Raw genomic sequence first — 27856 nt, forward strand, 5'->3', positions numbered from 1 at the left:
ACCCTCAGGGCCAAAGACCCCACTCAGGGCCTTGTGTGAGCTAGGCAAGTACTCTGCCACTGAGCTAAGTCCTCAACCCCTTCACGGAACTTCTGACATATGTATTTTCAAGTCCCACTCCCGGCTCCACTTTGTCTTTTGTTCTACCTCCTAATTTATGCTGTCTTGGAATTATATCTTAAGATGTAATATTTCTTTCTAGAATAATTAAAAATATATATAAATAAAACAATATCCAAATATTTTATTTCTGCTCTGATAATTCTATTTTGTTCTTTAAAAATTCTCCAAAACTTAAGAATGCAGTTAGTCAGACTTTTTTGTCATTTGTTTTAACATTATGTAAAAAATTAAAATGTGCAAAATAGATAGTTTAACTAATTTCTCTTTTTAACTTGTGTTTTTTTTCCAGGTAATTAATCAGTATATATGAATTTTTCAAGAAGATTTGGGAAGGTAGCAAGCAGAGTTTGTAGCACAATTTAGGGCTTGTTTCATGCAACTTAAAGAAGCCTTAGTAGGACTTAAGACTCTTCTTAAGCAAGGAAGAGTTTTCAAATTTGTTGATAGAGAAGTGGGAAGAGAGAGACATACAAAGAGGTACAATATCTAAAAGGATTCAAATAAATGTAAAAAAAAAAAAAACAAAAAAACAGAAAACAACTTTTAACCCACAGCATTCCATGTTCTTAAAGCATGGCACCAGTCTTTACGAGAATTTCATTCAGTCTGTGTAAGGCACATAGTACATGCTCAATAAATAACCACTGACTATAATTAAATCTATATATTAGAGCCCATATATGAACCACAGCTATATCTATATAATTACAGTATTCACACACACAATGTGTTAAAAAAGCAATCTTGTTGGGTTATCATAAAATGATAAATGACCAAGAGATGCAATTTATTTTGATTTTTATTAATAGCAATGATTTATATTTCACATCAAAAATGAAAAATTTAAAAATATATCACTATTCACATAATCTCATCTCCCATATTTTAATCCATTTTATAATACAGAGATTATATTCTAATTGATATTATAAGATATACTATAACATCAATTATTTCTTAGGATTATAAGAAACATGACTTATGTACCAAGCTTAAAGAGTGAGCCCAAGTCTTTATCAGCTGCCTCAAAACTGACTCCAGAGTAAGTCTGGGAAAATTTGAAATCTGAATAGCATATAAACGCAAAACATCTATGTTTTCAATAGTTAAGTCAGTTGCAGTTTAAGCAGTTCTTCAGTCAACATTTTTTCTGACCACAGCCGTGTATCTCAAGCAGGAATAGTAAGACAAGCAGGATCATATATCTTTATTGTTTCATCCCAAGAACAGTCAGCTACCTGCAAAACAAAAACAAAGGAAGCAGCACACATTTAAGTATATAAAAATCAAAACTGGTAGCAAAAGTCCCAGTTGTTTAGAGTATAGTAGGCCATTCACTAGTAAATATGGGACAGGAAAAACATAGGGATATGTCGTCTTCAAGAAGTCCTATTTTCCCTTTTCAAGATACACTTTGGGAACTGTCGCCAATTGACTGCAATTGCCTACAAGAATTTCCCCTACCCTATCACAGAGCTCCATAATCTCCTGAGATAAATGCTGGAAAGATGAGTTCCTAGATTAAACTAATAAGACTTTTTGCTCAATGGACAGTTTAAAAAAATTTTTGATAGTAGAGAAGTAGAATGGGAAGAAGGGAAAGAAATACAGTATCATATACCATATCTACACAACAATTAAATGCATGTAAAAATGTGTGATCTACACAGTGAGGAGGGGGAGGAAGATGAAGTACGGATCTCACCTTCACAGAACAACTCAGATCAGAACAAGTGTGGAACATACTCTAGAGACTCCCAGAGGAGGGACCATCCCATTTCCACAGGGGTAAAGTCAGAAAACTTGACCATGCCCTGCCTGGCATTTGCACTGGAGTCACAGAGCTAAAACCTGTGCAAAAGTCTGTTGAGTGTTTCCATTAGAACCAGTCCCTCATAAAAAGCAAATTGTCAACCATTATTTGCCTAATCCTGTAATTACAAGTTTTCATACCATGGGACACAAAGATCATTGCATTAATTTACCCCTGACTCATCTATGGGTTCTTTTCAAGTATTAGGCCTTTCAGTGTGTTAAGCATCAACTACTATGGAAAAGAGAATCAGAAATAAGACGAAGATTTCTAATGCAAGGCATCTGTAAGTTATGTCTATGAATTTCTATTCAACACTCTTCAAGTTTTTATTTACTCAAGACTTAAAATAACTCGTAAATGTGAAGGTCACTAAATCAACAAGTGTTCACAAATATATAATTAATAATGCAAGGAAGAGCTAAAACTGCAATGATTCAGAATTATGAACACCTTAATTCAAATTAATGCAAATAATTAAATTTCATTTCATTCTACAAATTTAAAGATGCTTACAATAAAAAACAATAAGGTTTAAAAAAAAAAAAAAAACTTTACTAACAAAGAAGCTCTAGATTCTCTAAGGTTAGCACGCAGAGATTTCCTGGTAAAGAAAAAGGACTGTACCACATATTCCCTTGTGGGGAGCCTCTCATTAATTACTATCACCATCCCAATAGCCTCTATTGGCATGTTTCCCCTTGAATTCTAGGACCGAGAGTTAATTAATACAAGGCTCTCGATGTCCCATAGACATCTATGGCCAGCCTAAAAGACATTCAAAAAGTGCTAAAAATAAGGACCAAGAAAAAGATAAACATTAAAAACAAACAAAAAAAAATGGACTCTGGTAAAATAAAAAATGCTAACAAAAAGACAAAGCAAATGACATGAAAATAAATAATCTACTTTACAGGTTAAGATCCACTCAGACTTTTGCTTGTTAAAGAGGAATCTTTCCTATCTCCCATCCCACTTCCTCTTAATAAAAGCCCTCAGTCCCTCCCATCCCCAGGAATGCATGCCTGGCCACAAGACTCCTTTTCAAGGCCAGACTGGGGACAGAGCAAAGCCAATGACACAGGATATCTTCTTTTCTATCTATGATTGATACTCCTTCTCAATTTCAGTCCCCTCAATAAGGACTCTCTTTGCTCATTACACTATCTATTGTCAGAAAAACTGTGAAAAACTGAAAGCAGCAAAAAGATCACCATGTCCTTGAATAGAATGCTTATATTGTCTTAAGGCTGTTCTGGATCACCTGATGCTTTCAGGATCTGTGCCTTTTACTGCCTTACCTCAAGCATCTTACCAACGGAGAACATCTCAGTCCCTTTAGTTTTTTTTTATTTTGAGGTGAATTCTCACTAAGTTGTCCCAGACTGGCCTTAAACTTGTGATCCTCCTGTTTTGGCCTTCCAAGGTCCTGGGATTACAGGCGTGTGCCTGTCCTCAATTCTACCTGCATATTAGAAAGTTCTTTGGGGAATACTTGATGTGCAGGAATTTTTGTTATGGACTAAAATAAATTAAAAATTTGGCAAGATTAAAATATTCTTGAGGAAAAAATCTTTTCTTGAGAGAAGAGATTTATAAGCCATTAATATTCAAAACACCTTGTGCTCTATTTTCACATTTTTATGTAAAATCAAGTTTCAAATCCAGTAGGCTGATATGTGGTAGGAAGAGAGACAAGTGGGAGGACAAAGAAAGAGGAAACATTAGTGAAAATCCTGAGCCCTCCCTGAAGCACTCTGAAACCAAGAGTTTATGTACCTTCCTGGACCATTCTACATTAGCTAGGATCCAGGATTTCTACTTAAAAACATGAAAATTTGTATTATTTATTTAAACCTTCGTTACTTATAATTCTTAAAATTTATTTTGCTTGAGATTTTTACCATCAAATTCTAAATGGGTTTAGGTAGTTTACAGATTAAACCACAGGGCTAAATGAAGTAAATAAAGATTAAAAAAAAAAAAAAAACTAAAAGAATCTAAGAATCTAAAAATCTCTTCTAAAGGCACAAATGGAGTAAAGCTTTCAGACAGAGCATATCAATACCTGCACAGTAACTTAAGCAATATGTCTTATGACAGCTAAGAGAAAATGAAAGCATGCTGGGGAATAGTTTCTTTTTTCTAACAACACTGGCATATGGATATAAATATGTCTATGCAACTAAAACCAAACAGTATTTTTTTAAAGAGGGACTGTATATTGACCAGATATGTAAATCTGTATTCCTTGTATTTTGCATACAATAAATCTTTAATAGATGCTTACTGAATGAATTAATAAATCCATGTATAAGCTGTGGTTTATTCTTCTCCTCAGATTTTGTTATGTAGATGTGAGGTCAGAAATTTGGGTAAAAGCAACAATTTTTATGTGATTTGGGAGATATATGGAATTTTTGAGGGTCACACATATTATTTAGAGAAGTTTCAAAAGGAGCTTTCTGTCCTAGGAATTGTTAGTAAAATATTCCTTTGCATTACAAAAATATAAATATCATAATTCATACACACATATATTCATCCATTTAGTCAATACATTTTACTGAGAGCCTCCACTGTGTGTCAGAAGTATACCAAGACTATGACAATAAACACTATCGTCCTGGTCTCTGCCCGATAGCTCCTGAGTCCAGTGAAGAAAGGAATTAAGTACAGAGACACCTATAACGCAGGGTAATATGTGTGATAATTGTGGGGCCCAGTAAAAATAGGAAAGGAGCCCCTGTGACCAAATTTGGGGAAAGCGATGTTTTCAGGAGTATTATCTAAGCTGAGGATTAAAGGAGGAGTGCCTTAGCCAGAGAGCACTTCTTGTTATTTGTGGGACAAAGGTACAATGTAGAAAAGGGGTATGATCAGCAGAACAAACAAGAGTGAATGAAGAACTAAAAATTCCAGCTTTGGGGAAACTGAAGTGCTTCATAACTCCTCTGATGAAACTCTGAATGTATTGGTAGAAGACTTCTTTTCTGAGTGTGCTCTAGGGTTCCTTGAAGGCTGGATGCTGAGGCATGTCTTGTGTGACCCTTTTCCCTTGCAGTGTGAGTGTGCATGGAGACACCCAAGGATGGGAGTCTCCAGGGTGCCACTGCTTCTGCCCAGGGATATTCAAGTGGAAAATTTATTCCTAACCCCACAAGCCACCACTGTGACACATTCATCTTTTTGCTCTTCTGAATTTCCTTGAACCTGAGATCAAACTGCAAACCTTCTCATCAAAACTCAGAATTAAAATTCCCAACATTCTAAGGAAAAAATGGTTTGTCAAAATATAATATTTTTCACTTGAGAGATCCAGTCTTCATTATTCATTCTTAAAAGATAATATTTTTCAAGATAGTGAAAAATAACCAGGTAAGCCTCAACATAAGTTCTATTTTTAATGATCTTTACTTTTATATAGCAAAATAGAGATTTTTAAGTTTTAAAAATGAGTAACACTAATTAGAAATTAAGAGTTACTTGCTATTGCACCAAAATGTCAATTTCCTTAAAACATACAATGAAGTACTCTTGAACACCTAATAGAAATTTATTATTTATCAATATAACAATTTCTAAATATAGCTATAGCACATATATTGTAACATCAAAAATAGAATGCTTGAGAGCAACTTTATAAAATTAATATTTTTAACATTGCCTACATGCAAAGTACTATGCTGATGCTACAACAAACCCTCAAATATAAATGAAACAAATGCACTCAATAAGGAGTTTATGATAAAAACTTATTATTGGTGGATCAAATAAGATACATTATAGAACACCTTCTATACTAATTGTCCTATAAATACAGCATTTAGAGAAGGCAACATTATAATGAAAATACCAGACTTAAAATACATGTGAAATTTAGAACATGGATTTATATTCTCTAATTTTATTAATTAATTTTATCAATTCCCTCCACTTTATTAAAATGTTTACACATGCCACTGATAAGGTAATTCATCTCAAAATGATTGGGTTGATATATAATATAACAAATAATATAACAAATAATTCCAACTGACCCATTAAGAGACTTACTTCATTGACAAGTTTTCCATTTCCTATTTAACATTATACTCTTTTCTCTCAATTTTGTAGACAATTGCTTTTGCCCTTGGGAAATTTGTTCAATGTACTGTAATTATCTGTATGACATATGGCCTCCTTAGCAAGAATGAACAAGAGAAATAGGCAGAAAGATGTAGAGAGAATAATGTTTGAAAAAAAATCACTTAACAGTCAACTTTAATTTTGAAAAAGTAGCATAATCATGATGTTGCAGTATATTAAATTTTGAGCTAAATAAAGAAACATATTTTCCTTACTAAACCAACTTACAATAGTAAGTGACTACAAGGGAGAATATGATTTATTATACTAACCATTATGGAGTTTATGCAAAAGTAGACAATAGACTTATGCACTAAAAAAACCTTTACATTTATTCATTCATTCATTTTATATTTAGCACATATGTATCAGACACTTTACATTAATCTATTCCATAACACCAACCACTCAAAATACTTAGCTGACATTCAAAATATTTATTGAAGCAAAAAAGGAAGGGAGAAAAGGAGAAAAGGAAGGTAATTCATCTTGGATACTATTGTTGTCGTTATTTTTTTGCTGGGGATGGAACCCAAGGCCTTACACATCCTAGGCAAGCATACTCAATCTTGAAAGTAAGATTTAAAAAAATTCAGATTCTATCCTGAAGAAGGTTCCTAGGCAAATTGAAAATGACAAATTGTGTTGATTTACACATTAAAACTGGCATATAACATATATACTATGATATGGTACCTCTTGACACATAGTATGGAAGGAGGTGAATGGTCAGAGTGATTTAAAAGCATAACAGGAGAGGCTGACCATGAATTTGAAAAAGCAAAAGATCTGTTTGTTAGGAGACAAATAAAGTAGTATCTATATTAGATGACGAAGGCCTTAAAAAATGGCAGCAATAAGAAAAAAAGTATTATATTATAAGAATATGATATGGGTTATCATTGATTCCAATCATTCCTTTTTGCAGTGCTGAGGAATGAACCAGGGCCTTGGGCATGCTAGACAAGTGCTCTAACCACTTGGCAACAAGGCAGTTTATTACAGTCTTTTTTATAGATTCCTTAGTAAAGTGATAAAATTTTCACCTAGAGTTCTGCACATCTTTATTTCTAGAAAGAAAAAATTAGCATAGTAGCATTAAAATAGGAGAGGACATTTTTTAATATCAAAATTATATCTAAATAAGAAGGAAGTCTGAGAAAAGGCAATTTGGTTTTCGGGAGTTCACTGGTGACATTTTGGGGCTTAACTTCAACTGAATGATGAAAGGAAGACAGACATAGTGTTAAAAGAGTGAATTTTTGAGAAACTAAAGACAAGAACTAAAGCCACTAATTCTAGATGTTATTTTTATAACAGAAGAGAAAAATAACTCAATGGTAGTGACACAGAACACTGGGGTCAAATGATGATAAACCCCATAGAACTTTGAAAATAAAAAAAAAAAGAAAACTGATTACAGATATAAATGGTGGATAGCTGAGTAAGCAAAGACCTGGATGGGGGAGCAGTAAGAAAGCTGAAAATTGACTAGAAGGAAAGGGAAAAACTAGGGAGAGAGCATAAATGTTTTGAGGTGATAGAGATGGAACACTCATTCCTGAGAATCCCATTTTTACATAAGTCAATGTCCAGATACTGACTCTGAAAAAAGACTGAGAAAAGATACTGTGAAAAATGAGCTTAAAAAAAAAATCAAAAGATTTCACAAAGGTAAGCTGGGTAGGACACCAAGTGTCCAAGAAAGTCTTTCTAAAAAGTAATTTGCAGTGGGGCTGGGTTGGGGCTTAGTGGTAGAGCACTAGCCTAGCAAGTGTGAGGCACTGGGTTCAGTTCTCAGCACCACATATAAATAAATGAATAAAATAAAGGTCCATCGACATCTAAAAAAATTTTTTAAAAAAAAAGTAATTTGCAGTGTGCCAAGTCAGTGTGTTTGCTTGATTTTTAGAAGCAATGCTCTATATCCTAGAGAAAGGAAAAGGAACAAGAAGGTAGATGATTCAGGAGCAGAACCCAGAGGTGGCAGAGACTAGGGTGTCACCAATTCTGGGAGGCATCCTAGTAAGGGATGCCTATGAAGTGCAGACCAGACACAGGCCAGTTCTGTCCATTTTGGAGCTCACTGAGATCCTAGAGCTGTGCCTGGGGATATTTCACGTCTGGGGTAAAACAACAAGCATTGTTATATAACTTTGTGCTGAAAAATTATACAATTATGAAAGCATCAAAGAGGAAACAGCAGAGACTAATGCTTGAGGACATGAAATGCTACTGGCACATTGTTCTTTTCAACTCAAGAGCTAGTCTGTGACAGATGCAGACACTGTCACCTGAGATAAAAGGTGAACAGGACACAGAAACATGACTACCAGTAATGCTAGACCCCTTCTAAAGTCCAGTTTTTCCAGACTCACACTGAGAATTTTAAAATATTTTTATCCACTGTCAACCTTTAAACCTGATATCAAAGATTGTGGGAATAGACTTGAACCAAACACAAGCTGAACTTTTACACAACATCTTTTAATGAAAAATCAAACAAAGTCAAATACATACTTCAAGTCACACCTACATTAATAATTTACATCAGAAACAAATCTAAGCAATCTTACACTGAAACAAAATGAAAACATACAAAAGTCCTTCCATCCTACTTTCAGGAAAAGTGGAAAAGTCTCTACAGTAACTTGCTACATGTTCCTAGCATGGAGAGACCAAGACAGTCATTTATAAAGACTATGCTTACCAAACATCTAGGAGTCCCAGAAGGCAAATTCATATATGCAGGATAACTTCAACTTTTAAAAAATATACATAAAGAAAAAGACTGGAAAAGTAGTCACCATTGAAAAGAAGGCAAGGGGTAAAATTTGGGAGGAAGCTTCTGGCTATGTTCTGTGACTTAAACTGAGTGGTGGTTACACTGGCACATACTGAGCTGTTCCACTTAAAACAGGTGCATTTTCCAATATGGTTGTTATGCTTCAATTAAAAAAAATTAAAGGATTAATAAAAACATAATATGCTACAAAAGACTTTTTTTTTTTTTTGAGGAGAGTACTAGGGATTGAACTCAGGAATGTTTTACCACTGAGTTACATCCCTAGCCCTTTTTAATTTTTTATTTTGAGACAGGGTCTTACTAAGTTGCCAAGGCCAGCCTCAAACCTGCAATCCTTCTGGCTCAGCCTCCCAAGCCACTGGGATTACAGGTGTGTACCAACATGCCCAGCTTACAAAAGACTTCTTTCTAGAATAGTGGGACCATAGGTAATCATTTTTCTTTCCTCTAAATGTGATTTCCAAAATTTTGTCATGAGAAAAAAGTTAAATTTTATTAAATACATAAAGTTGATCTTGGAATGAACCAATATGTCTACTCTAAAAGACATTAAAGGAAAAATAACTATGTTTCAACAGGAATATGTAAAGATGTGCGCCTGTACCCAGTTTATAAATAAAACTACACCAAATACCAATTAGCATTCAAAAGAGCAGGGTCGACACTACAGAATAAAAAGCCAGAAGTTCTAGAGCTAAATTAACACAGAAATTCCAATTATAAAATGGTTATACCACAGGTCTTGAATCACAAACCTAAAAACAGAAAAGGGTTATCTAATTTAGAAATAATAAGGATAAGGGAGAAAAAAGAAAATGCTAGAACTATATGAATCATGACTAGAGAGGGAAAAAAAAATCAAAGAAAAAATTTCTCAAGTGAAAGATAACTTCAACCTGGCTAACAAGAGGGGGCGTGGAGTATTTCTCAGCAATTATCCTTAACGAATGACCTCAGACACTTATTTGTCAAGTTTTAAACTTTTAAAGACAAGATCTTACATTTTGTCAAGAAGAAAGACAGTGTAAGATAAGAATGCCTTTGGACCTTTTTGTTCAGATCTCTAAGAAGGGAGACACTACAAAGAAAAATGTCTGTAAGTATAAGGACTCAGAGAATCTCTTTTAAGACAGAATACATTAAGGCAGAGAGCCCTTAGGTAACATCAGCAAGGTCCTGCAGCTGCTAAGATTACAAAGTACTACAGGTTTTTGAAAGCGGATGGAAAGATACTAAGAGGTAAGAAAAAGATATTTTCTAAGAAAATAAAATATGAACAAAGGGTGAAATTAACTTGCAATCAATAAACTTAACCATATATGGAAATAAAATATAAATAAAGGACAAAAAAATCCTTTATTCTAACTTAAAAATTAAGTTAGAATACCAAATATACCAATGATAAAGGTTAGTGTAGCGGATTTTAAATGACTATGAATTCTTCACAGATCCCACCATCTAGAGTGGGTCTCTACATCCTACTCTTTGGATATTGGCTGTCCTTGTAACTTGTTTTGCAACAGAAGGAATTATGTGTGACTACTAGGCCTAGCTCTCAAGATGCCTTACAGCTTTTGCTCATGCCTTCTTGAAAGCACAGGATTGTTAATAAAGCCTATGCTCACCCAGACACACAAGTGGCCCAGCAGGCAGCCAGCACTGCCCACCAAATCTGTGAATGTGGCCATCTCAGACCACCTATCCTCATTTAAGCCCCCAAAAGACTGGACTACGTGAGGTCCCCAGGTGAGACCAACAGAGGAACCATCAGGCCCAAACTGCTGACTCACAGAATTGTGAGCAAATAAAACTTGTTGTCTGTAAGTCATGGAATAGATTGTTATATAGTAATAGAGCACTGATAAAGTAAGGGGCAAAAAAATAAGGAGACACCTGAAGAACTTAATTCTTATCTCCCCTAAAAAGGAGTTTAATATTTTACTTGGTAACAACAAATTATAATGTAAATAATTCAAATGTTTGTGTTAAAATGAACTGATGATGGTTAGGGATATAGCTCAGCAGTACAATGCTTGCCTAGCATGAGTAAGGCCCTGGATTCAATCCCCAGCACAGGAAGGAAGGAAGGAAGGAAGGAAGGAAGATGTTGATTTTAAGTATATGACAAATATCAGTTGACATCATCATCTTAAATTTGAAAGGAAAGCTTAAAGTCCACAAAAGAATGTAAATAAAATGCAGACAAAAGTATAAACTAAGATAAATTTATAGGGAGAAGAATATTACAAGTGTATAATTAAAATTTTATATAAAAAAGTAACTGGATTTTAGAACTTGGAGTTAGAAAACTCCTTCTTCAAATCCAAAATCCACTAGGTCACAAAGTCTTAATCTAATGAGTCTCTCATAGTTTCTCAATTATATTGTTTTTTTATCTGTCTTTTTCTTTTTTTGGTACTGCGGATTGAACTCGGGGGCACTCAACCACTGAGCCACATCACCAGTCCTATTTTCTATTTTATTTACAGACAGGGTCTTCCTGAGTTGCTTAGTGCCTCGCTGTTGCTGAGGCTGGCTTTAAACTCACAATCCTCCTGTCTCAGCCTCCGGAGCTGCTGAATTACAGGCGTGTGCCACCACATCTGGCTTTATCTGTCTCTTAACTAGAGTATGTAGACTTACATTAAATATAACTGTTGGTTGATTTGGTTAGATTTAAAGGTCTTCTACATTTAAGATCATGTCATCTGTGAAGGGAGATGATTTTATTTTTTTCCTTTCCAATTTTTTTTTTTTAAAGAGAGAGCAAGAGAGATAGAGAATTTTTAATATTTATTTTTTAGTTTTCAGCAGACACAACATCTTTGTTTCTATGTGGTGCTGAGGATCGAACCCGGGCTGCACGCATGGCAGGCGAGCGCGCTACCGCTTGAGCCACATCCCCAGCCCTCCTTTCCAATTTTTTAAAATATATTCTTAAATTGTCAGTTGACCTTTCTATTTATTTATTTATTTATATGCAGTGCTTAGGCTTGAACCCAGTGCCTCACACATGCCAGGCAAGTACTCGACCACTGAACCACAACCCTAGCCCCTCCTTTCCAATTTTGATACTTGTCTTTTGTTGCCTGTGGCTTGAACTTCTAATACTCTGTTGAATAGAAGTAATAAAAAGTGTGTATCCTTGTCTTATTCCTGACTTTAAAGGAAAAGCTTTTGGTCTTATAACTGAATATATGTTGGCTGTGGTTTTTTATACATGGCCTACATTATCTTGAAGTAATTAATTATTTTTTATAATTCCATTTTACCTCCACAACTGGCTTATTAGTTATACCTCTTTTTCTAAAACTTCTTAAAAGATTACCATGGGGGTTTACATATATATACTGATTTTACCATAGGGTACCCTCAAATAATATCACTTTAAATGTAGTAATAACAACTTTAAAATGGTATACTTCCAACTCCTCCTTCACTTCCCTTGTTTGCTTACTCCCACACATTTCACTTTTGCATATAAACTGTCCCCTGAGACAGACAAGCCTATTTCTGTCTACCAGACATCCATTTGAATATCAAACAGGAGATATCTCAAAAATAATTCTCCCTGTCCCAAACCTCTCCTCTTCCCCTAGTCACTAAATTTAATCATTGTTCACCTTGTCTCCTACGTCCAAATCCTAGCGTAAAACTTGACCCTTCTATTTCTTTCACAGTCCACTTCCAATCTGTCAGTAAATTCTATTGTTGCCATCTTCAAATCGTTAGGCTGAACCATGTAAAAGTTCCAGCAAATTAATGTGGTTCAACCTCATATATTCTGAGTCTCTCCATCTCTTTTACTCTAACTCACCATTGTCTTTTGCCTGTATTACTTCAAGAGACTCCAAAGTGGCTTCCTAATTTTCACTCTTATATTGTCTATTCTCCATAGCTACCAGAATGATCTTTTCAAGACAATCTGGATTCTATTATTTTTCTGCTTTTAAGCCTCCAACGCAATTTCAGTGAGAATACAGTGGCTTACAAGGCCTATATAATTGTCCCCTACCTACTTCATATCACTCTCTCTCCTGTTCTCTGGGATCTAGTCACACTGGACTTCTTGCTGCCCCTTAAGGTCATACCAAACTCATGGATGAATGGCTCCATCTTGTTAGTTTCCAGCTTAATTTCCCTTTTCTGAAAGCCTTTGACACTCCATTCAAGCAAAAGTACCCCTTTGCCTGTTTATCATTTTCCTTCTGTATCTTCAAATCATTGACACCTTCCTACTCATCAGATCTCGGATGAGCCTCATTTTCTACAGATTCCCCACCTCCCCTTTGGCAGTGCTGGGGATCAAACTCAGGGTCTCATGCATGCTAGGTAAGTGCTCTACCACTGAGTTACATTACCACTGTTATACTGGAATTACAGTGAGACTTAAAAACAGTATGGTCTACATGCACCTACAGGTAAACTCTGTATGATGCTCTATTGTTTCTACACAATTTGTCCCCTACCTACTTCCTCTCACTGCCCCTCTTGCTCTCTAGCCCTTATAGATGTCTCATATAGGTCAAATGCCTATCCTTATTATGAACTCTTGAGGAACAATGCACCTCTTCTTAGAACTTGTCATAGCCATCTACTTACATTCATTTGTGAGACATTCTGATATAACACTGAAATAAATGATTTATGAAGGGAGGGGACATATTTATTTTTATTCCACTTTGAATCCTCAGTACCTAACACAAGATCTGGTGTATGAGAATATTTGCTGGAAGAATAAATGAATGAAAGGAAGTACTCTTATCTCCAGGTCCCACAATCCCAAAATTGTGTTCATTATGAATGAACTAAAAGGAGATTTCTGGCACATCTGAACTGTGCATTATGCCATTGAGCCTGCTGCTTATTTACAGCTCAAAGATCCCTGCTTCTCCACTCCTACTTGCTCTCAATAGCAACTACTTCCTTAGTACACATGGAATTTGGTTATCCAACTGGAAGAGACAGATGGCAATTGCCAGGCTACAAACAAAATATATGGTGTTGCAATAAAATCTGTTGTTAGTTAAAAATGTATGTCAATGATTGATAAAATCCTGATTACAAGGTTCCTTTTAATAAGGCAAGTCTATAGAGGATTTACAAAACATTTGGCATTCTTCAGATTTCAGCGAGGACCACAACCAAGCAAATAGAGGAGCTACAGGTGCTTCCACAGGTCCCAGTCTAAGTCTCACAGAGCACAGGTAATAAAAATATTAAACGTGAAGGCTTAATGTATGTCTACATAGGATATCCTTTGTTTCTTAGTGCTATATTTCAATGGGCACGTTACAAGTTTTTTCTTTACTAGGCTAGAAACAAGTATAATTATCTTTTTCAAAATTATCAAGGTATGACCTTAAGGGGCAGCAAATGTATTTCTCAGTAAAGGAACTAATTCATTTAAAGAATATATTCACATTTAGAATACTTCCATCTCACTCATCACTATTTCATCCTCTTGTTACATGATATTATGTCATTTTTAAACAAATATTTTAATGTTAATGAGAATATTCTAATGTCTACTAAGAATATTTTAAACTGCATGTTAAAATCCTAAAATGAAATCTGTGTATATAGTTAAATTTAAGAATATAGTAATGTGAAATGGCTTTTCATTTTAACTTTTAAAAATTATCATAAAAGCATAATCCCTTAATCCAATGCTAGTATTTCCATGTACTATTTTGAGTTTCAATGATATGCTGGCTTTTTCACACAGTTTGTTTTACAAAGTACCTTATTATATATTTATAGTGTTTCTGACTTAACCTAAATGTACAATTTCTGAAATGGAAAAGATTTTTTAAAAAATTTTTTTCTTAATTTTTTATAGTTGTAAATGGACAGGATGACTTTATTTTATTTGTTTATTTTTATGTGGTGCCGAGGATCAAACCCATGCCTCACACCTGCCAGGCAAGCGTTCTGCCATTGAGCGACAGCCCCAGCCCTTAAATATATATTTTTAATATTTTATTTTTTAGTTGTGGTTGGACACAATACCTTTATTTTAATGTGGTGCTGAGGATTAAACCCAGGGCCTTGCACGTGCTAGGTGAGCGCTCTACTGCTGAGCTACAACCCCAGCCCTGGAAAAGCTTTTTTACAAACCTGAAGAACACGTAGAGTACAAAGTATTTATTCTCAAGTCCTCAAGAGAATAAAAGAGGGAAAATACAAAATTTGTTTATTAAAACAGAAATTCTTCTCTTCTATGTTGTTCTCCATCTGAACTCTCAATGAATATAGGTTATAGAAACAAAGGCGACAGTTCAGAGAGGGAAATGACCTGCCCATGGTCACTGCTTACTGCTGAATATAGCATGATGTGCCACTGACTTGGGTTAACCTGGGGACAGATGTCCCCATTCCATCTTAATCTTATTTCTTTGGCGAGGCCAATGCAAAGCTTTCAACACGTTAGGCATGACACCTCTTTAAACAGTTCTTCTTCTCCCAGAGAAGTAAAAGAGGAGAGAGAGGCACAGCAAGTTTCTGGATAACTCTTGTTCCCTAGTACTTCAATGTTCAAATGCCCAAGTCTGTCTAGCAAAGGCAACATATCCCACATGGAGACCTAGTAGTGAACTGTATGGGTAGAAAAAAACGTGAGATTACATCCTTACCTGAGTGGGGCTCTGAAGACTGAAATCTAAACCACATGTAAACTCTGTATGATGCTCTACTGTTTCAAGAAGAGGATCAGGCTTTGAAAAGTTCCAGAATCTGTGAAGATAAACAAAAGAAATAAAGAAATACTTTTAAGTTTTAAAACTGCCCAAAAATTATATTAAGAAAAGGTAGATATTTGACATAGAAAAGATTTTATCAAATCAGATTCAAACAATCCCTAAAAGCAGAACCTACTAATGATCTATATTAAAAACATGTAATAAGAAAAAAACATGTATCCTATCCTGTTAGATCAAAAACAAACAAAAAACCCCCAAATTATCAATAGTCTACCCTTGTAAAAGACTATTGTACTCCCTTGTAAGATACCTTGTAAGACAGATGCTTAACATTACATTTAAAAAAAAAAAAATTTATACTGCATAGGACATTTGAGATGAGAGACACTAATGCCTTTGGAGCAATTTCCCAAAGCATTCATGGCTGTAAAGTAAGAATACTCGATGAGATGAATTCTATTTTGATTTTAAACTCTACCTCATTTTTCAACAAGTGACATGAAAAGATCTTAGGTTTAATTTACATTTCAACAGCAATTCTAATTCTTTAAAATAAATCTGTTCTCTTATGAAATTTTGAAACTATTGCCCCAGTCCCTGCTACAGCTTTGAGGCACAGCCTTTCTTATAGATTCCACATCACTATAATTTCCAGACTCAAGAAAAACAGAAACATGTTTTCCTGGGCCAATATTATGTATTCCACTTCTCCTCTGTAGACTGGGAGTGATAATACTTGCCATAATATAGCTCTGATTTCTACCGTTCAGGAAAAAATTGGCCCTATTTTCAATACACAAAATAGTACTTTAACTTTCTAAAGCTTTATTTGCTCATCATCTTTTTTTATTTGACTCTAAACATACTATAAAAATGGCACTTTCAGAATCACAGAGTCATACCCTAATTCAGCTTCTCTAATGATCTACAACATGGAACACAGTGAAGGCTGGGCAGATCCCTTTGAAAGACAGTAAACACACAGAACCAACAGTTGCAGTTTGTTTAACCTGGTGGTATTATTTCCCTAATAAATACAGAGTTGGCCCTATTAAGTTTTGAAAAGGGTTGTTGCTATGGATAATCCACTGTGTGGGTACCAGAGAGACACTGAATAAATAGCTCATTTATCAGATTACTGAGATATACAGAATATTTAGGGAGAGTGATTTTATTTTTTAAAATTTGCTTTTTCAAGTAAATAAGGGAACAAGCCATAGGCCTTTTTGGAAACTCTAATGGTGGTCTCCACAGCTTTTGCATATTTGTTCCTTTGTTTTTTTAAAATATTTTTATTAGTTATTGATTGAACTTTATTTATTTATTTGTTTATATGTGGTGCTGAGAACCGAACCCTGTGCCTCACACATGCTAGACAAGTGCTTTACCACTGAGCCACAACCCCAGCCCCACCATATTTGTTCCTTTGGGTCTAGACAGAATGGTGGTAAAATCAAATTTTCTGGTTCTTGATATGTTTATATAAGCAAAAGTAAACATGTAATTGTATAACTTCATTTCTAAAATCTGGTTATCTACTGACTTACATTACTTGAAACAATAATCAAATGATTTTGTGTATATCCACTATGTTCCCCAAAATTTATAATGGCTTTAAAAATATGCATTTAATATGGCAAAAAATGAGTAAAGGAAAATTAAGGGTAAGAAAGTTAGTTGAAACCTTCAATGAGATTACTAAATGAAAATATATCCCATGAAGTCATCCATGCCTAATGGGTAAGGACCTCAAGATGTGTCTAAGTTTTCTAGCAGCCAAAGGAAAAAAGGAGACACCATCAGGCCTTGAACTCAGTATCTACAACCACATCACTCCAGAAACACTCAGAAGGAAATTCTCCCTTAAGAGTTTATAAATAGACCGGGGTTGTATCTCGATGGAAGAGCTCTTGCCTAGCATGTGTGAGGCACTGGGTTCGATTCTCAGCATCACATATAAATAAATAAAAATTTAAAACAAGAGTTTATAAACAAGAAACCCCATGCTTATGTAATAAATAAATTCCTTAATACCTCTTAGGTAAACAGAGTTGTCTCACCAGCTACCACTTGTCAGTCAATGGCATCACACCAAAGGATAGTTCAGTAGAATCATTCTATGGAAAGATCAATTTGGTGTAACACATGTATTCAGCTCTCTGGCTTCATTTGGGATTTAGATTCATTAAAGTAGAATGGGTTCTACTCTTTAGGTAAACTCTACAAATTGGTTTCTTTAAAAAAATATATTTATTTTTTAGTTGTAGTTGGACACAATACCATTATTTTATTTATTTACTTTTATGTGGTGCTGAGGATCAAACTCAGGGCCTCAAACGTGCTAGGCGAGTGCTCTGCCGCTGAGTCATAACTCCAGCTCCCAAACTAGTTTCTTTCAGTTGAATTTTTTAAGGATAATGAACAGCAACAAGTTCCTGGAATGCAGTTTCTGTGATTGTGGGTTTGAGCCATTAAGGATAAGCTGCCCTGAGAATAGGATAGCAGGGCCTCATAAAAATTAAGATGCCTACCAAGGACAGGAATGTGATGCCATCCAGCAGGAAGTCATCCGTCTCAGAGACCTGGGACTCTTTTCACAAAGTCCACTTGTAGTTTCTCTAAACATAGCTAAGTGGGCCATCAAGGCCTCATAGGGTTCTACACCTCAGAGTCACAACCATCATAAATGTAACCTGGGAAAAACTACCAAGCATTTGTCTGCATTTTGAAAAAAAAAAAAATCCATCAAATAAAATGCAGGCCAAAACTTCAGGGAGACTCTTTGGTGGACAAAAGGATGGTAGAGTAAATGGCATAAAAGCACTACTGGCCATTATACCACCTAACAGCTCTGAGAATGTATATAATATACAAAGCATATATTAAAGTGAAAAAATTAAGAGAGGTTCATTACCAACAGAATGAACCCCTAGGTATGACCTTTTTAAAACAATTACATTCTAGGTAAAACATAAAAACAAATCACCACCACAGGACAATGAAGCCAGCTTTGCCTTGATAGGATTTGATAACTGGGGAGACCAGAAGCTTCAATTTTCTCTCAAGGGCAACCAGCAGCCAGGAAAGTCAGAAAAATCTGTATATGTATAATTTTAAAATAATTTTCAGTATACTAAAATATAAAAATATTGTTAAATATAGTAAATTACAAAAGCTAAATACTTTTTATTTTTCTTTTTATAGTGCTGAGGCTATAGATATTTCTTTTTGTAGGGCCTGGCACTAGCAAGTGCTTTACCACCAAGCTATACCCTCAACCCATATATATTTCTTTCCTCACTTCTACTCTTTAATAGCAACCATTACTAACAGTTTGATATGTACATTTGCAGAATGTCTTCACATATCTCTATTCAAATTCCTTCAAGAAAAGACGAGATGTAAGAAGGAAAGCAGCATTTCTCTAGGTTTTCACAAGTTTCAAATGAAGGAGGTGGGAGAGTAACAGAAGTTTCTTCTGGCAACCTTCTGGATTCAAGGGTCCCTAAGTGCTCTGAGTGCCTTCACACTCCCTATTACACAAGTAAAATGGGCTCTCTTTTACTGGGAGAAGTCAGGATACTTCTATCATTAAGTGGGCAAATAAAGCACATTATATTTAAGTGAAATGTTTGTTTTGGTTCAGCACACTTGCTACTTGGTGCCTTTTTGTCTCTGTGCTGATGAAATCACTGACTATTTAAGCTCTCTCGTGGGACTAAATATACTGGATAGATCCCCAATGATTAAAAATATGACAGAACTGTAGGAACATTTTTCATTTAAATTGTAGATCATAATACAATGTCTTGGTTGAGTTGCTTTTTGCCTTCTAACCACAATTCCTTAACAAAGTATGCAGTGATGTATTAAATAAAACATTTCCAAAATTAAACTTAAATTACTTTCTATTTTACTAAAATTTTATTTGGAATCTCTATACTAACACTTTTGAAATTATGCCAACAGATGAATTAGCAGGAAGTTTAAAATATTTTTAAAAGTTCTTCCTTTCCTTTTCTCAACTTACAAGTCAGTTATTAATTATTTGTGATTCTTTGCTAATTATAAGAAAAAAGATGGGGAAATGTTTGGGATATTTTTCAATACCTTATAAGTGTATTAATTTTAGTTGTGTTTTTATAATTTTGAGCAAACTGTACTATAATAATCTCCTCCATTTGCACTGCTTGGACCTAGCAGTATTAGAACAATAAGCAAAAAATGTCACAACACTTCTTTTCTCTTCATTTAATTACTCACTCATCAACAATTTGGGTCCTATGGTGTCAAGTACTATGCTAATAAACATTATAAGCAAGACAGACCTGGTTTCAGCCCTCTTGCATCTTACAGTTCAGTGGAATAGACTGACATTTAAGAAAAAATTAACCACAATAGAGTCAGGGATGTAGTTTAGGAGTAGAATGTGTGCTTAGCATGTGTGAAGCTCTGGGTTCAATCCCCAGCACTGCAAACAAAATTTTTTTAAATTCCTGAAACACAAACACAATCACATCTGATAAGAGCTCCAAATGACAATGCAGGATGATGCAAGAATGAGATCCCAAGGAAGTGACACTAGCTGATATCTGAAAGGTGAGGAATTAGCCAGTTGGAAAGCAGAACAGCTTGGCGCCTGGTCAAGGAGGATCCTGGCAGTGGGTGAGGGGGCTGGAGTAAGGAAAGAGGAGAAATTTCACAGGAGGTAAATAGAGTCAGATCACATGGGTCTTGTAGGCTCATTTGAAAGTTGGGACTGTCTCTTACATTTAAAAAACAAAAACCCCACAAAACACTGATAGGTTTTATGTAACAAATTTATATGGTCAGTTTTGCCTTGTATAAAAAGTGTTTAATAAGCTTTTTTAAATTTTATTTTTATTTTGTTTTGTGAGACTGGGTCTCACTCTGTTGCCTAGGCTGGCCTCTCACAACCCCCGTCCCCATCCTCCTTCCTTATATCCCTAGTAGCTGAAATTATAGGTATGTACCACCACACCCAGCTTAAACTTTTATTTTAGAAAAGTTTTAAATTTATACAATTATTGTGAAGATAGTAGAGAGGGTTCTCATATACCTATCCAGTTTCCCCTGCTGCTAACATCTTTTCTTAGTATGATCAGCTTTGCTATAAAGGTATCTCTAGCCATGTGTGAGAAGAAGGAACTTAAGGGCTAAGTGTGTGGGTGTGGGGAGATAAGTGGTCTAAAAACAGATGATAGCAGCATAGAATTAAGGTGGTACCAGTGAAAATGAAGAAAGGTGGATGATTGGAGACATATATAGGCAGAAGGATTAATAAGACCGTGTGATTAACAGAGCAGAAGTAATCAATAATGACTGTTATGTTTCTGGTTTCTATCTTAGTATTTATAATAATTCCATGTGTGTATTTATTTACAGATCTTCTTCTGATAGGCACTAAGGTCTCTGAAATCAGGGACAATGCCCTTGTCTTCTCTGCATCTGGGACAATGCCCTTGTCTTCTCTGCATCTCATATGTATAAGTGTGTGACACATGGACATCCAAAGAATGTTCATAAATGAACAAATGAATGAATAAATGAGTACATTAAGCTCAAGACAAATAACAAATCACCTATAGACATGGATCCCAAATGACAAACAGAGGATTCATTACATCAGATGTTAAGAAAATAGAATGAGCTAGGCCTGGTGGCACATGCCTGTAATCTCAGCAAACTGAGAGGCTGCAGCAGGAGAATTGCAAGTTCAAGGTCAGCCTTATCCACTTAATGAGGCCCTAAGTAACTCAGCAGAGCTCTGGCTCAAAAACATAAAAGGGCAGGGAATATAGCTCAGAGGTAAAGTCCCCCTGGCTTTCAATCTTGAAAGAAACAAATGACCTAAGAAGGGAGGGGGAGAGAGAGAGAAAAAAGGAGGAGGAGGAGGAGGGAAGGAAGTACAGGAAGGAAGGAAGGAAGGAAGGGAGAAAAGGAGGAGGAGGAGAAAGAAAAGAAAGGAGAGGGAGGGAGAAAGAGAGGAAGAAAGGGAGGAAAAGGAAGGAAGGAAGGGGAAGGAAGAAAGGAAGGAGGGGGAGAGAGAAGGAGGAGGAGGAGAAAGAAAAGAAAAGAAAGAAAGAAGGAAGGGAGAGAGGAAAAAAGAGAGAAAGAAGGAAGGCAGGCCAGCTGGCAAGCAGAATGCTCCTCAACTCTGTGCCTAAAAATTCCATTGTGTACTCTATGGGATCTAGAAAGCTCTTCACAGGGAATGTTCTTAACCAGCTATGTTTGGGAACCACCATTCAGAAATGTTTCTTAACCTTCTTTCAAAGGATACAGACTTGATTAATTCCCATTAGAAACAATAGTGATCTCAGGTGGAGGTAAGCAAAAGAAAAAGTCAACAGGGCAGTGATTTTCAAAGGTGACTAGGTTGAAATCAGCTGAGAAACTCAAATCTGTGTCAGTACTGGGAAGTTCCAAGGTTCTCTGGGTAGAGGAATAACCCATTAAACTAGTGGTTATAACACTTCATGATTACCTAGAGGGCTTGCTAGTAACAAATTCAAAAGCTGTAAAGCATCGCTGAAGAATCTGTGTAAGAAAGAGTTTCCTAGGTGATGCTGATGTTCTTGGTCTTAGGGCCACACCCTATGAACTACTGTCCTAGACTGCTATTACTGGTAAGAACTTATTAAAACACTGTCTGTAGTACTAGGTAAAGGCAAAACTTTGTGGAGGAAAAATATGTTAGAGATGAAGAACAGGCAAAGAATTTCATAGGAAAAGCAGCACTATTAGTTCAGGTAATTTAAGTCAGCAAACTGACTTTAAGAAAATAAGTGTTTGGGCTGGGGATGTGGCTCAAGCGGTAGTGCGCTTGCCTGCCATGCGTGCGGCCTGGGTTCAATCCTCAGCATCACATACAAACAAAGATGCTGTGTCCACCAAAAACTAAAAAATAAATAAATAAATATTAAAATTCTCTAAAAAAATTTTTTTTAAAAAAAGAAAATAAGTGTTTGCTTCTGCTTCCAAGTATAAAGTGAATAAAAGAATAAAAATGATCTGAGAATAAAAATGATCTGAGATTGAGTTTTTCACTAGACTCAATCCATACTCTGAAAGAATTGCATATTAGTACTTCACAGTTTGAATGCTGCTTTCACATCTTATAAAACTGTTTTTGATCCTCACAGAAACTTTCAAGGTGGATACAATGAGTATAATTTCATTTCAGAATGAGAACAGGCTCAAAGAAATCATGCAATCTGTAGCTTTAAAGCTAATAAAGAGCAACCCCAAAGCAAACCCTCTAGTGATATCGTTCCCAGTACTTTCTCTACTAAAACATCGTCCATTCACTTCTTCTCTAGCCCTGGGCCACACTAGAGGATTTACCATGTAGGTGGGCAGGATGCCTAGAATTCTTTAGGCAGTTTTGATTAATACCCTGAATGTATGAATGGGCCTGGACCAAGTCAGTTTCATGCTAGCTCTTCCAACTATATAGAAAATGTCATAAGCCAAAGCCCCTGCCAGGACTCCATTAGTCAGACAACTTACATTCAAAACCAATACCCTAAAGAAATTATGAGTCAGAATAAATGTGAACCCTCATGGCAAGCAATTTAGGAATTCCTTTCCTCTTCTAATATTTTTATATGTATTTCTTCATCTCATCTATAACCTCTTTCTAACTTAGGTACCACTCCACTGATCAGCTTGGTCTGTAACAACAGATTCCTAATCTTTAGCACATAAAATTATGGGCTAACACACATGAAATCACAGACTTATTAGTTTGTTATCTGTATCAATTTTGGAAGGGATTTGAAAATAGAAAGTGTACAACTAATAAAACAATTCTGCGAAGAGTTAAACTTATTTTCATTTGCACACTCAAAAATTCACTGAATGCTAACACTCTTATTTATTTGCATTTTGGATTGGAAAGCTGTTTGGGTTTTTGTTTTCGGAATTTGTAGTAACAAAAATAAAGTTTAAAACAGAAAAGTGCTAACTGCCTGCTAAATGAATAATATATAATTTCTTTTGAAACATTACTGAAACAAATGACTCCCAGAACACTCAATCACAAGTATCTAGAAACCATACCATATTTTCAAGCTTTTCAGGTTAAATATGATAAAATTCTAGACTTAGCTTCTCTATCAAAATAAATTAATTATAATATTTCAATTAAAACTTTAATCAGATCAATATTTTAGAGGGGCAGACTCCACTTCATCACAATAAACATTAAGCCCAGGAACCACACAGCATAATGCCTAGAGTACTTTGACAAATTAAAGGAAACCATTAGGCTGATGGAAGGCTTGTTCTGGAAGTACTTATGGTTGTAATCCACAGAGATGCAGGATGACTTTCTGAAGAATGCTACATCTCAACAAAAGGAGAATGTGGGGGCGGGTAGGGGGCACAGCCCAGAACACTCCAATAGGGTTCATTTACTGTTTATTTTACAAATTGAAGAATCATGAAGTAATTTTTGCAATTCAGTTTCAAGTAAATTTTTTACTAAAAAAGAAACAAAACTCGAAGACCTCTCATGAAATAGTATTGATATCTCAGGGATAGTCTCTGTACATTTGAACTGTAACTAGCACCAAAATGTGGCTACCGAGGGTAAAAAGCACATTTCACAAAGGTACAGATGAATAATGGTGGTAAGGAGGTTGCATTATAATGTCACACCTAAATACTGAAAACATTAAACTTACAGCAACGGCTTGCTTGTGCTTTTGGTCATTTATTACACCAAATAATAAAAGTTCTCATCTTTGCAACTAAGTGTTTATGTCCAAACCCAGCAAAGGTTGTCAAGTTGTGGAATGGTGCACAACTTACAGTCATCTCCTTTATTTCACAAACATCTCTCAGGAGGGGATAGACACAGTCTTAGGGATGAGGCCAAGAAGAGACAGATGTCAACAAAGGTAGAGAAAATAAGACAAAGCAGACCAAATAATTCTGTTTCTTTTCTGGTGTCTAGACATGAAAATAATCTGTAGAAAGAGGAGGAAGGATGAAGCCAGCACAGAGAAAGGCAGTTTCAGTACCTGCCTTAGGCCCTGCTGCACTCCTGCCTTTGGGCTCTGAGAAACATTTTCTCTTTTCTAGCTATCCTAGGTATTTAAGCAGCATGTGCCCACACACACTCACTAAATTACAAAGTAGAGAAAGATACGGGTCTGTGCTGACTTTTATTTAAGATGAAAATAAGTTAATAATTATTGCTTTTTATTCTCTGGATGGTTCATTCCATTACGGTGAATCCCTATTCCAGATTGGACTTTCAGGACAGACCTCAAGGGTGAACTGTTTACCCTTGAGTTCTCAGGAAACAGAGTAAACTACAACTAGTTGACTGGCAGTACCCACTTGACCTAAATAAACAGGCTTACCACATGTGCAAATAATGAGTGGGAGGAAAGACCACAGTTTTTTGCTCTGTCACCTTTTTCTTTAAAACTGTAACTGCACAGATTAGTCTTACAACAAAACAGCAGCTTCCTGTAATACTCTCTCAATTCTTCACTTCAGAGGCAATCACTTTAAATTCTTTTAGTTGCTTCTTCTGATATTTTACTCTACATTTCTAAATAATAAGCTCACTCATTTAATGAGTTTCTTCATTTTCGTATATTATCTTTTGACTTACTACTATGAGGAATGAGGTAAAACAATATCTACTTAAGAAAATACAAATATATACAACAAAATCTACTCAGTTGCCTTATTAAACTTACAAAACAGAATTTTTTAAAAATTATAATGCAAATTAACTGACAAAATCCATAAATTTTCTGTTGGAACTAATCAGCACAATTCAAAGTTCAAAGCAGTGACTTATACTGCATTAAGCTAAGGCTTAACATTCCGCACTCCTTTTACAGCTATCTATTTATTCATGTGCTTGCATTAAGTTATGAATTAGACACGGATTTGGTTTGATTCTTAAAGAAAAATGTTAATACTAAAAATCTTGGAAAATGTTCTGCAGTTATAAATCAAGTTATTTAAAATCAAAAGCCTTATATATTCCTTTCTACAATACATACTCTTTCATTTTATAAGAAATTCTGATTTTCCACTTGGATTTAACTTATAAAATTACACTTCATTTCATGAAAAGATCTTTTGAGTATGACAATAATTGACAAAAGAATTTATTTTGGGACACATTAACAAACTAACGTAACAAACTTTTTGAAAAAATATTTATTTTTTAGTTGTAGTTGGATACAATATCTTTAATTAATTAATTTATTTTTTTAAATGTGGTGCTGAGGATAGAACCCAGGGCCTCGCCCCTGCTAGGCAAGCACTTTACTGCTGAGCCACAACCCTAGCCCCTAACATAACAAACTTACAGGAGTTGTTGCTTCATACATACAAACATCTTAGCCCATGTATACAGAAAGCTCAAAGAGATTATTCAGTGTATTAAATATCAAATGACTAGAAAAATATGCCTCTGTAACTTTAGTTAATAATCAGGATATTGATATGATGGTTCCAAGTTAAATGGTATACTTCTCAATCTACCCAATTATGACTCAAAAACAACAGAACAGCATGATTTGTCCTTGAAATATTTTCTCTCTCTCTCTCTCTCTCTCTCTCTCTCTCTCTCTCCCCCTCCCTCTCTTTTTTTTTTTTTTTGGTACTGGGGATTAAACCCAGAGGGGCTTACTACCACTGAGCCACATTCCCGGCTGTTTTTAAATTTTAATTTTGACACAGGGTCTTGCTAAATTGCTTAGGGCCTTGCTAAATTGTTGAGGCTAGTCTTAAACTTGCAATCCTGCTGCCTCAGCCTCCTGAGTCACTGGAATTACACACATTTGCCACTGCACCCAGCTTCCTTGGAAAATATTTTTTCACCCAAACAAGACTTTTCATACTAAATTCAGTTTTATTAATAATTACTCAAAACATAACTAAAGTAAAACCCCTATTAAAATATCGTTGTTTGTATTTTAGTATATTTAGTATTACATATACTAAATATATTTAGCATACTAAAATATATTTAGTACTAAAATATCTTTCTAAGAATTAAACAAACATGGAAATGCAAATATTCTTCTTAAAAAAGAAACCAAAGACAACTACATTGCAATGCTTTCCTAATGTCAGTGATGAAGTCAGGCAAACCTCTGCTGCAAAGTAAAAACTGTGCTAGGGTTACAGAGACATTTATATTTAAGAAAGGATAGAATATTAAACAAATCTTCTGTCACTTAAAGAACTAAATTGTACTTCCTGCAAATGTTAACAATTAGCATCTATCGTTAGCCTCAATATATCTGTGGTTTGATGAAAAATGTACCAGAATTAAAAACAACTGTCTCAAAAGATGAATCATTTGAAGATGCATAGGAGCTCACATTCAACCACATTTCTTATCTATTTACTTTGACTGACCTTTTTTTGTGGGTAAGGGGAACTAGGTAAAGTTGAAATGAAAGGTTTGTGAGACAGAGTACATATTCAGCTATACTATCTGTTTACTTTGGCTGACCTTTTTTTTATGGGGAAGGGGAAGAAAGAGAAGTAGCTGCCCATAGAAATCTCTGTGCTAATAAACATAAGGATCAAAAAAGCCTATCAACCACACCAAAGCTAAAACACTGACTATATAAAGGCAGATCCCTTGAGAGGGACTGTGACAATGATAAAAGGAATTTGTATGGCTGCTTTGTTAAGATTCCACATTAGCTATAATCCAACTGAGGATCATTTTCCTGATTATAAGAACTTTATTTTATTTGAAATTAAATATTAAACATCACACTATTAAAAACATTAGTAAGAAACATTCAATGTCTTATTTTGCACGAGTAAAGTTTACTTTTTTCTCAACTGTTTTTACTTTGAAAATTATCAATCTACACAAAAATTCAGACTAATATAATGAACACAATATGCCCTTCATCTAGCTCACAAATTGTTAAAATTTTGCCACACTTTTTTTTATCTTGTCTCTCTACAAATATACCTACAAAACAATATTTCTGCTGAACCATTTAAAAATAAATTGCAGACATTGCATCTTGAGTTATCACTGTGATTTTGCTGTTTTTTTTAGCAATTTGATCAAAACTATAGGAACATATTTATAGTGATTTGGTACTAAGTACAAATTTTGAAATATATACATACATGGGTATACATATATATGTATATACATGAATGAAAATGATAAGGAAACTAAAACTTATTGAGTGCCTAATATGGGCCAGGCACTATGAAAAGAATTTCCACATATTGGTATTTAAATCTCATAAT

General features: G+C 35.0%; 1 protein-coding gene across 1 annotated transcript in view; it reads right to left on the bottom strand.

Annotated features, from left to right (window-relative positions):
- Positions 1 to 904: 904 nt before the first annotated feature.
- Pex7 (peroxisomal biogenesis factor 7) overlaps positions 905 to 27856 on the bottom strand; it is a 65152-nt gene continuing 38200 nt past the window's right edge. The window contains exons 9-10 of the mRNA XM_027938442.2: positions 15506 to 15605; positions 905 to 1361 (exon numbers count right to left, since the gene is read on the bottom strand). Of these exons, the coding sequence (XP_027794243.1) occupies positions 1293 to 1361; positions 15506 to 15605 (169 nt within the window). The 3' untranslated portion in view covers positions 905 to 1292. The remainder of the gene's footprint in view (positions 1362 to 15505; positions 15606 to 27856) is intronic.

Source organism: Marmota flaviventris, chromosome 6, assembly GCF_047511675.1.
Source record: "Marmota flaviventris isolate mMarFla1 chromosome 6, mMarFla1.hap1, whole genome shotgun sequence".
Classification (NCBI taxonomy): Eukaryota; Metazoa; Chordata; class Mammalia; order Rodentia; family Sciuridae; genus Marmota; species Marmota flaviventris.